At 37.2% G+C, this 16,906-nt stretch overlaps 1 protein-coding gene across 2 annotated transcripts in view; it reads left to right on the plus strand.

The window, feature by feature from the left end:
* Positions 1 to 16,906, plus strand: part of MOCOS (molybdenum cofactor sulfurase) — a 211,446-nt gene that overhangs the window by 14,011 nt on the left and 180,529 nt on the right. Inside the window, exons 2-3 of one of the 2 annotated variants that reach the window (XM_027680089.1) lie at positions 13,032 to 13,121; positions 15,738 to 15,804. In XM_027680089.1, the coding sequence (XP_027535890.1) occupies positions 13,032 to 13,121; positions 15,738 to 15,804 (157 nt within the window). Of the gene's footprint in view, positions 1 to 13,031; positions 13,122 to 15,737; positions 15,805 to 16,906 lie in introns of those variants that run through there. The other variant, XM_027680100.1, reaches the window with a different exon arrangement.

Below are 16,906 nucleotides of genomic sequence, written 5' to 3' on the forward strand. Positions count from 1 at the left end.
AGAAAATAGTCTGAGTACAGCATGCAATAACTGATCTTACACGGTTCACTGTGTCTCTGTACCCTGACTTTCTGTGGAGGCAAAATATGAGATACCTGGTGTCTGTACAAAATATTGAGGAATACACGCTTTCCATCTGGAAACAAACTTCCTCAAAGCAGTTATCTCACATGAAACCTGCATTGTGTTCTGTGCAGCTAATTGCCTGAGTTCATTCTAGCTTTACTACTGGGGAGCCATTAATTGCATTATGGTAGTGATTACATGACATAATAGGGATCATTTCCATTCTGGTATTTATGGCACAAATTTGGAAAGGAGTTCTTAGAAGTAAAGGGATCTGGATTGAAACATATAGAACCAATTGTTGTATGCACTGAGTTAGATGTATTCCTTGAGTTATCATTGTGTCAGAATATTTTGACTCAGATTTTTTTCCCTTTAGTTGTTTGAAATTTGGGTACTCTAATTTGAAATGTGGTGGGCAGGTTGAGGCAGCTAGCTGAACCAGATTTACAATAGTTGTGATCTTACAATTCTTTGAAAATCCTGTCTTTCTTGAGGTAACTGTAACTAAGGACACAAACGACAGCACTGTAAGATACTAATTTTAAAATTTAAATTTTTATTTAACTGGTTTGATTTTCTTGTTGCTTTGCTTAGAGTTATAATCCTTTCTCTTACATTTTCCAGAGCCCTGCCCCATACCTTGGCCTTTCTGGAAATGTCTCCACTGCGAATGTTTTCTAACTATTTTAGAATTGATGTGTTTAGGGTTTTCATTTTTATATCTCCAGAGTATTCTTTTGGTGAAAAATGTTCATGCAGTTTTGCTAAAAAATAAACAGGAATTACAAATTAATTTCATCTTACTGACAAATAAGTAGCTTTAAAATGCAAATGTGCTATTGTTGCCTTAAACATACTTGCTTTGAGGGAATAGGGTAATATTATGTCCACAAGCACAAATTCATCAAAATGTAGAATTTTTGGGATATAATAAGAGCTCATTACAGAAATATATATATATATCAATGCTATTCTGAGATGTTACTTCTAGTTATAGCAAGTCTAAGGAAGTATTTGAAAATTAACAGTGCATAAATTAGCTTTGAAATATTAGCAAATTACTATTACTTTTCCAATTACGATAATATTGTTCATTATTAATTTGATAATTCATTGTCATAAATAATGCTCACCTCACTTAAAATTCCTCTCCACCCTCACTTCATCTTACCGAATCAATTCCTGAATTTCTTAGGTTGTATCACTCTCCATGTGTCACCTGACATCTTTTGCCCAGGTGAGGAACAGGTGTGTTCAGCCTTCTGGTTTGTTCAGCATTGGTAGAAGTAGTCTGTGAAGAGGGAACAGGCTTTGGCCTGGCTAGGGAACTCCAGCAACTCCAGCACTTCAGTATGGCTGTGCTAGTTATGGAGGCTCCACATAGGACCTTGCTACCCATACTCAAGATCCAGTCCTGTAGTCAGTTCTGGAGGCAGAGTATGCTATGTGTGGTTTTATCTAAATACTATTTTCAAGTATCTTGTGTCAGAAATTGAGTAAGATATGTTGTATGAATGTTCCGTCTGGTCTTGTAATTTATTCAAATATTATACAGTTTGTGGGGAAAGACCTTGATTTTTAAATACGTAATGTTTTTTCAGCTGCCTTGAGGCAAAGGGCAATAGCTGGTGTTGTGGCAGAGTTGTTATTTTAAGCTCAGAATTCAGAGATTAGGGAAACTGCAATATTTGTTTTCCTGTGCATAATATTTTATTCATTCTCAAAGCTAGTCTAGTGTTAGTGAGGCCATTTGTACTTAGTACTTTGAATAATTTATGGTGAAATTATAATTCTTTTTAATTTCTCAAGTCGTTAGTATGGAAAGAAGCCCTTTAATTGAGAGAAATTATGCTATGATTTAGTGAAGCACAGCAAAATATTCTTCAGGTGTGTACTTATAAAATTGGGATAATGTTGTAATTGCTTTATTGCTGGGTCCATTAAAAAAAAAAGGAACAGCTGTGAAACTCATTTTTGTAACCAAAAGTATCCACTGGAAGATTGCTACCAAATATGAAATTCTGTATGTTTGTGTCAGTAGTGTCAAACTGTTATTGGGTTTATGATGATCAGATATTTATATCTCTTAGTACTAACATAAATCAGACTAACTTCACAGGCCCCAAATACTACTTTTATTTAAACATAGAGCATCCTGATTAACAAAGTAAAGCTGCAAAGGAGAAGTAGTTGACTGAGTGGACTTGCATTGATATGAACAGAATTAGAACTCAGTCCGCAGTACTGGAATTCTCTAGTGAATGCAAATTTATTCAAGTTAGAATTGTGCCTGACTCTCTTCAAAGACATCCACCGATAACTATTGTTAAAGTATTGTTACCACATGTTGGTATTGTTTTTCTTGAGTGTTGATGCTGTTCTGTAGATGTTAATTTTGATTGAGATTGAAAGCAGATGTGATGACTTCTAGGTTATCACTGCCGAAAATATCAAAATATACAATAAGGGAAGCGTTAGAGAAGAGAAAGTGGAAAAGAGCTGTAAGGGAAGAGAGTCTTCAGATTCACATCTGCTTTGCCTTATGTTCTGCTACGAGAAGCAACATGAAAACACTAATTAACCTCTTAAGGGGATACTTATGTACCTATATTCATATACCCATCTAAGTGCTGCATACACAGGCATATTTGTGCATATTTGTAAATAAAGGTGAATAATAGGTGCTTGGAGGAAACACTTAATCACCTAGATGCCTTGAATACACCTCTGGAGCAGTTCTTCATTTGATGTAACTAGTAAGCTGATTTATGTAATTTTGAGATTCTGTTGCTGTTGCCTGTTATTATAGCCCTCCTACTCCTTTTGTCAATTAATTATTACAAATGTTGCACTTATAAAAATGATACCTGGACTTCTACAGGCTTCTTGCATACCCCAGAGACTGAAGATGTCTGTAGATGCCAGATGAGGATATAGCAATATGAGCAGTCCAGCATATTTTATTAAAGAAAAGAAAGCTTCACTTGTTTCAAAGGTCATTTAAGCTACTGTACAGATCATAACCCAGCTTTTTAACTTGGCCCGGAACCAGAAAGGTGATCAGTGCCATGTATTTAGAAAGTGCTGGTTATAGTGTGTTTGTTAATTATTTAACTCAGAGTTCAGCAGAGCCTTATAATTACTTCAAAGGCTCTGGATACCTTGATGTGTGTTCTCTTGTATTCTCATGTTTGAATAGAGCTTGCTTCTCTTTGCAGAGTTGAGGTCTCTGTGACCTGAAGGCAAAGTTCTGCTTTGGTTACTCATTGTAGTACAGCAGAAATGCAGTCAGACTTCTCATTGTTTCCTTTAGATTCTCTGGACTTTAGAAAAGATTTTTTTTGTCAGGTTGCAACCCTTCGAGTTCAGAGACCCTGTCCTTTGAAACTGTAATATCTGTACCCAGTGTAAGGTAATGTCTTTGGAAAGAGCCACAAATTCCTCCTGAACAGCTTTATGGCAGTGTCCAGCAGTGGATTGTTGCTGTCCAAAGTCAAATTCAAAGTAACGACTACGCTTCCAAAAGCTGTGTCACATGTTCTAAATGATGTGTTTGTGTCAACAGCTCAAGAGATTTTTGGTTTTCTTTTAGAAAGCTTTAACAAGCTGGACATCAGTGAAATTAAGAAAAATAGAGTATCTGGAAGCTGCATGCTGTTGCTCCTATTTAAAGCAGGCCTGTGTTGGATAGGATTTCTCTCACATACTGTGGCATTCAGACCTACTCATTAGGAAGCTTGCATTTTTGTCAGAAATAGTTAACAAGTCTCTGCAGTTGTCATACTGTTTCAGACTTAAAAACTGTGGTTTCCTGTAACAGTATTTTTTGATAAATGTACTTTTTCATTCCTAATACATTCCTGAAAATGGTTGTTGAAGAATTTTAATCCATGCTCAGGAAGACCCCTAGTAAATGGAAAATAACTTGTAGAAACTAATTTAGGACAAGTATATTAGGGTAATTACAGAACATTTATACCAATGTATAATTGCATAACTATTAAATTATTGATAGAAACCTGTTTGTTAGATTTTATTTTTTTTTTGAGTGGGAAAAATTTTGCTTTCCAATTAGGGGATGCTTTTTGTAGTGAAGTATTATTATTTTGTGGAGGTATCAGGAAATTACAGTCATCCTGGAAAAATTTGAAAAATAATTCTTATATTAAAAAGTGCCTAAATAAGAAATAATTCATTTAATGAATTATGTTATTGACATCTGTATACCTAATGAACTTCAGTACAGGTAAAGCAGTTGAGTATAATCTTACCATTTAGATTGGTCTGCTTATGGTTAAATAGTCTCACCTGAGGTGAAACTTGGATCAAACTACTATAAAGTAAAAGTTAAACTGTCTTGGTTTGTGGGGAATTGGTGCCAAAAGATTTTTATGATGGAAAAATGTCTAGATTAACCCAATGCATATGCAGAAGAAAAGCTTATACATAGTTTTTCATGCATACTTACTATCTCTGTAATAAAATCTCAGTATTTCTCTGTCTTATTAAAATTAAATTCTTTGTATTAAATATGAAGTAGTTACTCAGTAGCAATACTGAAACTCCTATGCCTAACATTTTTATGTGCTATTTTTGCTGTCTCCTGTTTGTGATTTTAGTTTATGTTGGTGATTTCTCACTGGTGAAAAGGTGATACAGGAGGTCTTGGTCAAGAACTGTATGTGGACATTTCAAGCATTAAATCTCTCCCTGGTTTAATAATGATGTTTTTTTCTGACTGCACTGCAATCAGTTAGGAGTGTAAATCATGTCAGGAATAACAGTTAGGAATGTAAGCCAAGAAATATGGATGTGGTTGTCTAAGGAGGTATTTTTCCAGTAAAGTTAGGGAAACTTACTCTAGCTTTCCAAAATTCTGAGATCATCTTCTGGAATGTGGGTTCTTCTCCCCCACCCCATTCTCTCCAATCCCCTGTTGCTCCCAGAGGAAGGGCTTACATCTGGAACTGAAATGAGTTGTTGGAATTATCATTCATTAAGAATAAAGAAGATGACATTTTTAGCCAGTGCAGGTGGAGAGGTATTACGGGGTTGTCAAGCAGAGAAATACCTGTTGAAGCCGAGTGGATGAAGATAGATATTAAAGCAAAACAACACTGACATGGGAGATATGAGAATACATTGATCATGGAAAAGTATAGTCTAGGGTTTAAGATGTAGTTTCTTACTAGGAAGATGCAATCCTGAGTCACTGTTCTGGTTTGAGCAATATAGACTAACAACCTACCTGTTTTTCATATGGAATTAGCTTGGTTGATGAGTGTAGTTCTGTATTATAGCAAAGGACTGCCACTGACTGAGGGCCAGGAGAATCTTCTCAGATCTCTCATCTTACAAAAGCGTGGTTTTGACTGACAGTCCTCCCACTCTTCATTTCACATTCTTCAAATTTATGCACAGTTCCTCTTGATAATGTGGTCATTTGGTTTACAAGGTTTTATCCCTGAAAGATAAAATTTATGCTGAAGGCAAACTTTATGTTTTCCTTATTCTTATATCCCTGAAATTGATCTTCATTACCAGTTTCTGTCAATGGACTTTTTGCTGGATGGTATAAGTAAATCAAGAGCTGAAAATGTCTGTGGGGAACCTAGTGTGGAGAACTTCTATTTGAGAATAAATTTACTACTGGTTTGCAGTATCAGCCTCAACTCTTCACCAGAAAAAGGAGCAGAGAGAAGTGCTGTTGCATTCACCAAGCAAGGTAGTAACATGGTCTTGTCATTGGGAAGGAATGATGTCTGGGAAGTACTTCTGTAGGGCCTCAACAGTGAGGATAACTGATTTTTGCTGTCATTCTGTGTTCATTGTGTGTAGCAGTTCTCATGTGGGTGCTTAATTATTGCTATGGTTGCAAGTTCACCCCAAGGCTCTAGCTGCCAGAGGCTCATAGTGAATTATTTCTATGTAATGAAATGATATTTAAGGGAAAAGGGTGAAGAAAAGGGTTACTTTTTGGATTTCTGCTGTTTTGAACTTAGTTTGTCTTCTAGTGTTTCTGGAAACCCATAAAATAATTTAAAAGGCTTTCTATATAGCCCTACACAATTTAATTTGATATATTTTGGAGAGAATATTTAGAGTCACTGTTTTGTCCTAGATTTTATACGAAACTCATTATTTCAGGTCACATACCAAGAAATAGAACTAACTAGAAAAGACAGTTTCAAACATCTTGGCATGTTGAAAATCTGGGTCTGTTTTATGGGAAGAATGGGAAGGAAAAAGGAGCAGGTGTATGCTGCTAGAATATTTAGCTAATGACAGCTGTTATAAACAATTATTATTATGACTCCTTAACCATTGCTTTTTACCATCGTGCTTTCATCTCTAGAGGGAATTCTAATTGCCTTTTGCCTACACAAAAGTTTATGTTTCTGTGAAATTTTCAGCAAAATCAACGCAAGCATTTTCCAGTAATAGAAGAATGGGGAATATGTTCTCTTTCAACTATTCTTTCATTTGATCAGTTGCATCAGAGAGAAAGGGAAAAAAGAAAGAGACTAAAAGATGGTCATATCTTTGCTAGAGAGGTGTGAGAGCTGGTTTCAGTCTGAGCAAGTTACAGTTGTTTGAAGACTTGCATAAATATGAATCACTTGTGATTTATATTTCATCCAAAGACGGCAAGACGGCAGGCTGCCGTATGTTATTCACATGAAGCTGAGGTACCTCTGATTCATGCCCACAAGTAAGACTTCAATTGGTCTCACACAACCTGTTAAAGATGTCTCTGGAAATAACATCACTAACTGCAGTTGATATTTAATCACGCCCCAGCGATGCACTGAATAAAGCAGTGCCTTACAGGTAGGCCAAATGGATGAAAGTGGGTGCTGACTGATCTCTTTACTGCAGTCTCACTTAGCACGGGAGTTGGCAAATGAAGAAATTTGATGGCATGTAATTTTATTTTTTTTCTGTGGCTGTGAAAGATAATTTCAGAGGCTTGGATGTGAGTTCTTAATAAATGTGAAATCCTTGCTTTCTTTTGAGCTCACATCTACCTCAATACCAGCAAGCTGTAAACGGAAAGCTGCAAGTAGGGGCTCGTGTACACAGAATAGTATGCATACTGACACTGAATAATCTTAGCCACCTAAATAGCTTTTGTGGAGTTGCTATAGTCCCTGCTGAGGAGTACAGCAAGTGAAGAGGGTGTACGATATTGACTGTGAAGGGTATTAATGTTCTGCCTGCTTTGCTGTAGGTAATAATGCAATGAGAGCAAATAATGCAAGCCGATAGCAAGTGGAAAAAAATAATGGGAACTTATTACAGATAAATGTAATTGCACATTTCATGCTTTGCTTTTTGTAATGAGTCCATCAAGTCAAACACTAACATACATTAATTAAACACCATTTTCCACAGGACTCAGTAACTGGTTAGCAGCCCTTAGAATATTGGTACCATTATCCAGGTTGGTCTCAGCACAGTGCAGATCAGCATTTCACAGTCAGGTCAAACTGTGATTTGCTGAAATTGATGAACTCGGTGGACTGGCAGCAGAAAGCAGAATGTGCCCAGGGCTGCCGGCTGACTGCTGCATTACTTCACCAGGCCTGTAGCAATTAAGTCATATCATGCTGAGGAACAGTGTCTCCTTTAACTGCATGGTAACTATTCAGGCTTTGAGCATCTATGGCCTTGTCCATCAGACACTATGCTTTTGCGGTCTCTTGAAATGCTCCTCGGCCTTAAACAAGGGAAACAAAACATTACCTTGTCTAGCAGAAAATGACTGTTTAGGTGAGAGGCATGTTTTTATTGAGAAAACATACTCTGGTTTTGATAATTTTTGTCTAAATTGATGCCAAAAAGAAACTGAAGGTACAGGTAGCAATATTCATTAAACATTTAATCTACAAAATATCCAGCAAAGGCAAATCTCAAACTATATTAGTAGAAGGTATTTTTTCTTTTTTTTTTTCTTTTAATGTACTTAATTAATGGTTTTGCATATTGAGATCTTTTTCTGTCTATCTGTCCTTACAGTGTGTGGACATATCATATCATGTCCTGTGTCATCGTGAGATTTCAGGCACTTTTATAAAGGTTATATGTACTACATTACATGGTTAAAGCTACTTTTGACATTTAATTTAGGAGCATCCTTTGGGGGAGCTAAGTTCTTATGCAGTCACTGCAAAGAGGGAGTTGGCTCTAAAGAGTATCAGACTTGGATTAATAACCTGGAGGCTCAAAAAGAGCCAGCCATGTGCACTCGCAGCCCAGAAAGCCAGCCATATCCTGGGCTTCATCAAAAGCAGCGTGGCCAGCTGCCCCTCTACTCCACTCTCTGAGACCCCACCTGGAACGCTGCATCCAGCTCTAGAGTCCTCAGCAAAGAAAAGACACTGATCTGTTGGAGTGAGTCCAGAGGAGGGCCACCAAGACTATCAGAGGGATGGAGCACCTCTCCTATGAGGAAAGGCTGAGAGAATTAGGTTTGTTCTGCCTGGAAAAGAGAAGGCTTTGGCGTGACCAAATTATGGCCTGGTACCCGAAGGGAGTTTACAAGAAAGATGGAGAGGGACTTTTCACTAGGGCGTATAGTGACAGGACAAGGGGGAATGGCTTCAAACTGGAAGAGAATAAGTTTACACTAGATATTAGGAAGAAATTCTTTACTGTGAGGGTGGTGAGGCACTGGAACCCAGAGAAGTTGTGGATACCCCATCCCTGGAAGTGTTCAAGGACAGGTTGGGACTTTGAGAAACCTGGTCTAGTGGCAGGTGTGTCTGCCCATGGCAGGGGGGTGGGAACTAGATGATCTTTCAGGTCCCTTCCAACCTAGGCCATCCTATGATTCCATGAATCTGAGGTAGCTGATGTGAAATTACCTGTTAAAATGTCACTGTATCCAAATTATATCATACTTGTCTATGACCTCTGTAGAGCCCTCTCCACCCTATTTCGTCTCTTGTTTTTTCTCCTTCTTTTGTTTTCACGTATGAAAATCTCATCTTTATCTTTTGACAGATAATGCTTTATTCTGCCTTCAGCTTGTTTTCATATAATCTATTTCATACTGGTTTTGTTAATATTGCTGTACTTAAGATATATACTGTCTCCCCAGGGCATTACTTCCCAAGTAATATTGTGTAGATAATCCTACTGAATTGCAATTATATCCACCAATCAAAATTCATGACTCTGTAGAGTTGCTGCCTTGTAACTACACATTTCATTCTTCATTATGAGACTTTTGGCGATATAACTGGCAGCCTGTAATCAGCTGGAGTGCAGGAATTTTTATGTTTCAGGGCTGTGAAAAATAATCTGTGAAGCCACAGAGCAGGTTGTCTTGTTTTGGTGACTGTGGTAGAATCACAGGATAACAAGAGGTAAAGGAGGTGAACATAGAGCAGTCACATGGTATATAGGTAAATTGGTTATTTTTGGAAGTGATGGTCAAAGTGCAGAAATGTGTAACACTAAGAACAATTTCAAGGATTAAAAGAACAAATTACATAATACCAAAGTAGTAATAATTAAACCAGATAGGAACTGGGTCACTCAACAAGGGTTGTGAAGGAGAAAGCTTAGTCTCTATGTGCCACCAGGACATTTTAGGGAGTGCCTCCATGGTCTCTTGTGCTCCTTCCCCCCTAGACCATCCTCTGGGTGGTAGAAATATACATAGCTTAGTAGTTACTAAGAGATTTAGTGAAGATGTAACTGCCTTGTTTTACACTCAGTTCATCAAATGATGTCTTTAAATTTCTTCTAAGTCAGGTGGAGTCACATTTTAGGAAAGTGTGCTTTTGTCAGAAGCAGATATTTTGGCTCCCAAAGATTAATCTGGTAGGTTTTTTTTGCCTTGTATGTTTTGCACACCGTCAGACTTTATGCAGTTGAGTGTTGTCACTTGGTCTTAAACTGTAATGTTGAAAAGCTCCAAATTAAATTATCTTTTTTCATTTAAGAGATAGAAATGTTCAGTTAAACTGAATGGTCCCCTGGCATTTCTGAGGCTGTAGGTACATGTGCACTCATGAATGCCAAGGTAGGCATTTGGACATGGTGAATGCTTTGTTAGGAGTGATTTGTAGCACATAAGGAGATCAGAGAGCTGGGCTGGGACTTTCTTCAGCAGGACAGACTGGCCTGTGTTGGTACCCAAATAGTTCCCCGTGTAAAATTAATCTGCAAGGATATTAGCATATCAATATTGCAGCTTGTGAACCAATACACTGGCTGAATAACTTTCCATAACTAATGCTGACACATTGAAAGGTTTTCAATACTCTTTTAAAAAAAAACCCTACTTCTGAAATATGATTTTATCAAATAGTTGGTATATTATTAGATCAGTGAAGTCAGTTACACAATCCAAACATAATAGTATGTAAATTAAACTAAAAGTTAATTGTACTTTTTCCCTGAGCAATGAAACCATGTCCTGATGGATATTGCATTTTAATTTTCTTTTGGTTGATCATATTATATTTTCTTTCTCCTGTTACTTCCTGTAAACAGTATAATTTCATAGTGCTGACAGCCTTTATACTAAATACCACATTAAAAGGGGGAACTGTATTATTCTCTGTATACTGACAAATTTCTTTGGTTAATATGCATTCAATAAAGATAAAATAGCAAATGTTATTAAACCAGGGGAAAAGCACAATGAAAGTTATTAATATGCTTTTGGGTGGTGTTATACACGTGCCACTTTTTTTTCTTTCCTTTAAAAATACAATTTTGTTGAAATAAGACAGCAAGGAAAAACTACATCATAAAAGTGCAATAGCAATGAAGATATTTGTTTCAGTGCAGTCTCAAATGATGAAAGATCCCATTTCATTTTTGGGCAGTAGAGAGAGAGTATTAAATGCTGTTCTCTGTTTTCAATTAAACAGCAGCATTAAACATAAAATAAAAGTTTAAGAATTAGTAATTTTTCCTTCCTCAGCCAAATTTCCTCACAGATTTCTGAAGTATTATACCCAGAGGAGGAATTTAAAAATCACTGCCTGTTTTTTTTTTTTACTTCCATTTCACAGAACCACAGTATTATTCTTCATCATGAGCTATGTAAGGAATCAGATTTGAAAAACCACTTAGGGGGCCTTTACCTGGAGATCTTTTAGTCCACATTACTTCACAGGAATGTTGGTCAGGATGGGAAGCACCCATTCTCATGTCAGTGGACGGTTTGAGGAGCCTCAGGTGGTTACCTGGTTTTTCCTTGTGGTGTCACCCTCCTTAGGGCTGGAAGGGTCCAAAGATAGCAGCTCTCTGCACCCAGAGGAGCATCTTGTCTGTGCTCCTGGTGCCCATGAAAGCTAATGAGCCAAATGGCACCTCTGTGTGGGCTTTGTTGGGAGAGTGTTGGCCAGGATGTCACCTCCAGGACAGCAATCCTTCCCTGGTGTCTGGCTCAGGGCTGCCTCTTCCTGTTCTTAGCTCTAGTCCTGCCTTTCCCAGCTCTCGCAGCTGCAGCCAGTGACTGTGGGCTGTTTATTGCCCTGACCACAAGACCTGGTGTTGGTGGTTGTGGTTGTTGCTCCACGCTTCAGCCCCAGCTCAAGGCAGAGGCTTTTTGTGCCAAGCTGCAGGTCCTGGGGTGGCCATGGTGAGCGTGTGGCCTGCTGGAGGGAAAAATGCTGTCATTTAGCTGGCCGAAGCCATGCCACAGTGCTGGGAAGGGCCTGGTTGTGTCCTACCATAAGGCAGCATGCCTCTCTCTCTCCAAAGCCCCTGCATTTCAGTGGTGAGCTGAGCATGTCAGAAATTGAGCAGGATGGACCCCTGTATGCATTTTGACCTACTGTGTTCGTGTTTGTGCTGCTGCATAGCGTTTGGGAGAGACTTTTCAGGATAAAAAACCCCCCCAAAACCTAAAAAGCCTGTACAGCTAAAAAATTGACCCACACTCCATCCTTGGAAGGACCTCAAAAACACTCAGTTGACTTCAAGCCATCATTAGAAATTCTGCTTTTGCTAGGCACTCTAAGTGGGAAATCTTAAGGCAGGAGAGGACTCTTTTAAAAATAGGGATGGGTGTCTGGATTGGTTTTATCATTAGCACTGCCTCACAGCTTACCCACTGAATCACTGCTACAGTAACATAATATATAATAATATGTATTTCCAAGTGTCAAGGTTTCTCCTTTAAAGCTTAACTCAGTTTTAAATCCCTGTGGAAAGTGAAGACCTTTAAAATACTTAATAAATTCTAATCTTAATCATATTCATCATTATTAAAATTTGAAATAGGTTGAAATACTTAAGGTAAGTGAAATGAAAAAACTAATAAAGGGCATGAAACGCACTGGAGAAATGGAAGAATAATTGCTAAAGATTAAGGAATCTAAAATGGCCAAACATGAAAAAACCTTCATTTCCAATAAGCATTTATTTAAAAGTTTTGAAGTATCTTTATAATATAAAAGGAGATTTTAAAAATGAATTGAATGTTAAGTGCAGCAGAGTGGCGAGACATATTTAAATACATTAAAAGTTATACTAGTCCTGTCTTTGGGCTTCAGGCATGATTTAGGCTTTGTCAGTTCTTGAGAGAATTGCTTCACCTGCCAGCATGGGGACAATGCTACTGTTGCTGTTGCTATTAATAATAATTATTATCTTTGTGGTAATAGTAGTTTTCATAGTAAGTTGTGCCTAGGAGTAGCAAGGTACTGTGACTGAAGACACCAGCTTGCTCAGTCTTGTACAGGCTGAACAAAAAGATATTTCCCTTCTAAAGGATGTGTAATCTGAACATGAAAGGAAGGACCTCTTTGCTTTTCATTAAAAAATATGCACAGGTAATCAAAATGTTTGGTTTCTATTGTTTCATCCTTATTTTATTTTTTTTCTGGTAGTGAATGAAAAGGGGTGTTTGAATGATACACTTCAGAATGTAGTCTGGGAGAAAATGGACTTTAATATTTTAAAAACTGACTCTAGTAATTTTGTTTGTATTTTAGGGATTACTTACCTTGACCATGCTGGTTCAGCACTTTTCCCAGAGAGTCTACTTAAAGCTTTTACTGATGACCTCAGAAACAACATTTATGGTAAGCGCAAAACACTGTTCCCGTTAGTCTTCTCAAATTTCCATCTAAATAGTTTAAAACTCTGCCTCTTGGCAGAGACCTTCTGCAGGTTTTTTAACACTGCAATAGAGTAGTTGGAAGATGAGTGATTTTACAAAGGAGGCATAGGCCCTCTGTGTAATTTCATTCTTTGGTGGCCAAGGATGTGTTGGTGTTAGCAAAGAAGAGAAATCAAAGGGAGCATGACTCTGTTGCCTCAGAGTTAGGGCACCATGCTTGGAATAAAGAAATACAGTGAAGTTATAAGCACTCTTTGTTCCGTCTTTGTGGTTTTTTCCACACAAAATGCAAAACCAGTTTCTTATGCAAGGACCAAAATCTAGAACCACCGTCCTCCTCAGTGAGAGTAATCACAGGGAGCTTATAAGTATAAGGACTCAGTATAAATATTTTATTTAGAAGAAAGCCTAACTCAGAGGATCCCAAGTGAATTTAGGCAGGGAATAGGCGCTATACCTCTCTTGGACTATTGGACTTTGGTGCAAACTCAGAAAAAGGATGTGTAGTGCCAGAGCAATCTTGCCCATAAGAATGTGAGTAAAAATATCTACAAAATTATGCTATATCTGGGTGGAGATTTAGCTATTATAGCTGTGGATGAGGCCACTTCGGCACCACCTGTAAGCACTTCATCCCCAAATCCTCTACCTAAACCTTTTGTTTCTTTCTAACATTATTATCTAGCCAAGATAAGTGAGTGTGATTTTATACAAAGGCAGCAGCATCCATCGTTTAGGAAATATTGTTACTGTGTGAGACAATTTACGTTGAAGTGAGTCATGCTCAAACAGAAAAAAATATACTGTACAGTATTATGCTGTGAGTAGTCCCACTGAAGTAATCAAAATTTCTTATTGTGTTTTGCTATCTGTCATCATGCGTCCTTTTTGCTAGCTTTGTGTCTTATGCTCCCTGATACATAGAACAAAGGAATTCCTCACTTGGGAACTAGGTACCACTGCTTTACAAGAAAACTGTTTGCTCTAGCACTGGCACACTTGTGCTTAGCAACTGGGCAAGCCATATCAGAGTTTTGGGTAGTTTAATTTTCAATGTACCATTGTGTGTGCCATTTTCCCTTATTTTTTTTCCTGAATGCTGGCAAGGCCAGGATCCAAAGCATGGAATTAAGTTCTACTGCAAAATAATGTTATTCTTATAGGCATAGAGGTTTTTTTTCTCTTATAACAAAATATATTGATTACATTTAAGATCTCCTATTGAAGTGCATGTCAGTGATATTAAAATTAATGTTTTCTCACAACAGACATTGTAAAGTGAAAGGTATGCTCTGATCTTAGTTATTTCAAACAACATTGGGCTCAACCCTTATAATAAGTACCATCTGTGGCAGAAAAAAAATATAATTGTGAATCAATTGAGTGCTTGTGAGTAGAAATAGTAGTGCTGCCAGTGTGGAGCAGATTTTCATAGTACCTATAATGCTATAGGAGAACAAATTGTATCTTCTTCATTAGTGCTTTCATCTAAAATGATAACGAGAGCTTTAGTATGGTCAATTATCTTTTTTTTTTTTAATTACATCTCATACTCTGAGGACAGCAACTGTTGTATAAAAAGAGTTAATTTAACAAACACAGATGTGACTGAAAGGGGAGTTTGACTTGCAGCTTTTTTTATTTTCTTGGTGATAATCCACAGGCCAAAAGAACTGTAGTTTAGCTGTTGCAGGTGTCAGTGAGGGAAAGTAATATAAGTAAGAGATATTCTCACTTCTAAATTGAGAATATTTGAATTGGAAATTACAGAAATGCAATATCAGACATGAAAAGTGCAAGTATTAGTTTTTTGGTTTGAGCTTGAAATTTATTATTTTCAACACCTTCGCTCAATGACTTTCAGCAGGGTGATTTTTAAATTTTAAAAATAGAGTAACTTATGTTTGAGCCTACTGCAAAAACTGTATTTGTATAGCAATTTTTTTCTTACACCCTTTCCAAACTCTTTTGGTGTAATCTTTGGGTACTTACTAATAAGAAAGTGTTCTGTGCCTGGGTGGATATTGCTGTAACCTTTTTTGCTCAAGAATTTTTTCCTCAAATTTTTTCTGAATTCATGCCCTCCTTATGTGCTGTCTTAATTGTTAATACATCCTTGTGCTGAGCTAGTCTAAGGGGGCTACTAATTTTGCAATAAAATTTATATTTTAATGAATTACGTGAATTTCAAACACTAAAACTCCCAGGGTTAATCCTGTCTGTTATTTCTAGATGCTGTCTCTTACTTCTTAACTACTGCGCAAATACATTTATGAATGTACATTCTGTCTGTAGTTTTTTCCTAGTATGTTTGTGCATATGCAGTTGCATTTCCTTTTTAGAATAACTGCCTAAAAAGAGTTCCAGCTGAAGTTTCCAGATCTGTCATAATTGCTTTAGCCTGTTATATGTCCCTTCTCTTGACTAATGAAGGGGGTTCAGGGCATTGCTGTGAGGTATACATTGAATCTTTCTTTGTCACCTCTTGGGCTGGCTTGGTGTAATATTTTCATTAAAGAGAAATTTAATAGCAAAATTGTGATTAATGATTAACTTCTGTATCTCTGTTGTCTCCTAGGCAACCCTCATAGTCAGAATATCAGCAGCAAGCTGACATATGACACAATCGAGCATGTCCGATACAGGTAGAATAATCTTTCTTTCAGATCTTGTATAATGCCCTTCATAGTTTTCATTTTCATTAGGCCTGTGTGATGTGATGCCATTTTCTGAGGGTCATCTGTCATGCCTAAAGAAAACACCTCACTTTTAAAACACAAGGTATTTAGTCAATCAAGTGTTGGACTATACCAGTTCTTTTTCTCCCAGATGCCCCAATTCTCAAAGTCCTGTAGTTAGCTCAGTGCTGTAATACAAATCCACAGTTTTAATTAAGATATAGAAGTTGGAATCTCAAAAGTGATCATTAGTAAGATGGTATGGTAAGATAGTAAGGTGGGACTAGGTACAAGGAAATGGTTAAAATTCAGTTAAAACTAAATAGGGCATAATGGCTTGTGAGAATTTATAAAAGGCTTATGGAAATGTGTACATTGTTTTATAGCAGGTACTTACTTTTGTTGGAGTAATAGAATACCTTTGAAAGTCGTTTTAGTAAAACTGTTAAGAGCAAAAACAAAAAGAAAAGGTAAAATTGAGTGTTGGGGCTTCTGGGTATGGGTAAGAAAATGAACTGATTCTCTAAATAAGGTGTTCTCCTTAAAGTTCAGGATGGAGTGTGCTGAAGTACACTTCCTGCCATTAATTTACACCATGACAAAATATACAACTTAGGTACTTGTTTATTTGTTTTAGGTTTTTTTTTCAGGTAATTCTTGCTATTTTATAAAATATGTCTTTATGGAAGAATATGTATGCTTTAAGTTTATTTGCCTGCTTTTAATGGCATTCTTAGTATAAGGAAATAAGCGTCATGGATTCCTCTTTTTTCATCATCTTCCTTGAAAGCAAATATTTCTCCAAAGCACAATAGCATCGTAGTGTTCATAGTTGTAATGAAGAAAATCTGTTTTACACCTTTTTGCTCCTTTTTCTCTGACTGCATTTTTATGAGGGTGCATTTTTATGAGATTTCTAGCTGCATGCTGCTGCTGGCTATAACCTGTTCACTCCTCCCCACCACCAGCTTTCTGGAGAAAGCATTTATTTTTACTTTTTCTGCAACCATCTCTTAGTGCTGTGCAGGATGACAACCTATAGCCAAATGAAATGGAAGAGACTACCTAC

This window comes from Neopelma chrysocephalum, unplaced genomic scaffold (genome assembly GCF_003984885.1).
Source record: "Neopelma chrysocephalum unplaced genomic scaffold, ASM398488v2 Primary Assembly neopelma1_22b, whole genome shotgun sequence".
Lineage (NCBI taxonomy): Eukaryota > Metazoa > Chordata > Aves > Passeriformes > Pipridae > Neopelma > Neopelma chrysocephalum.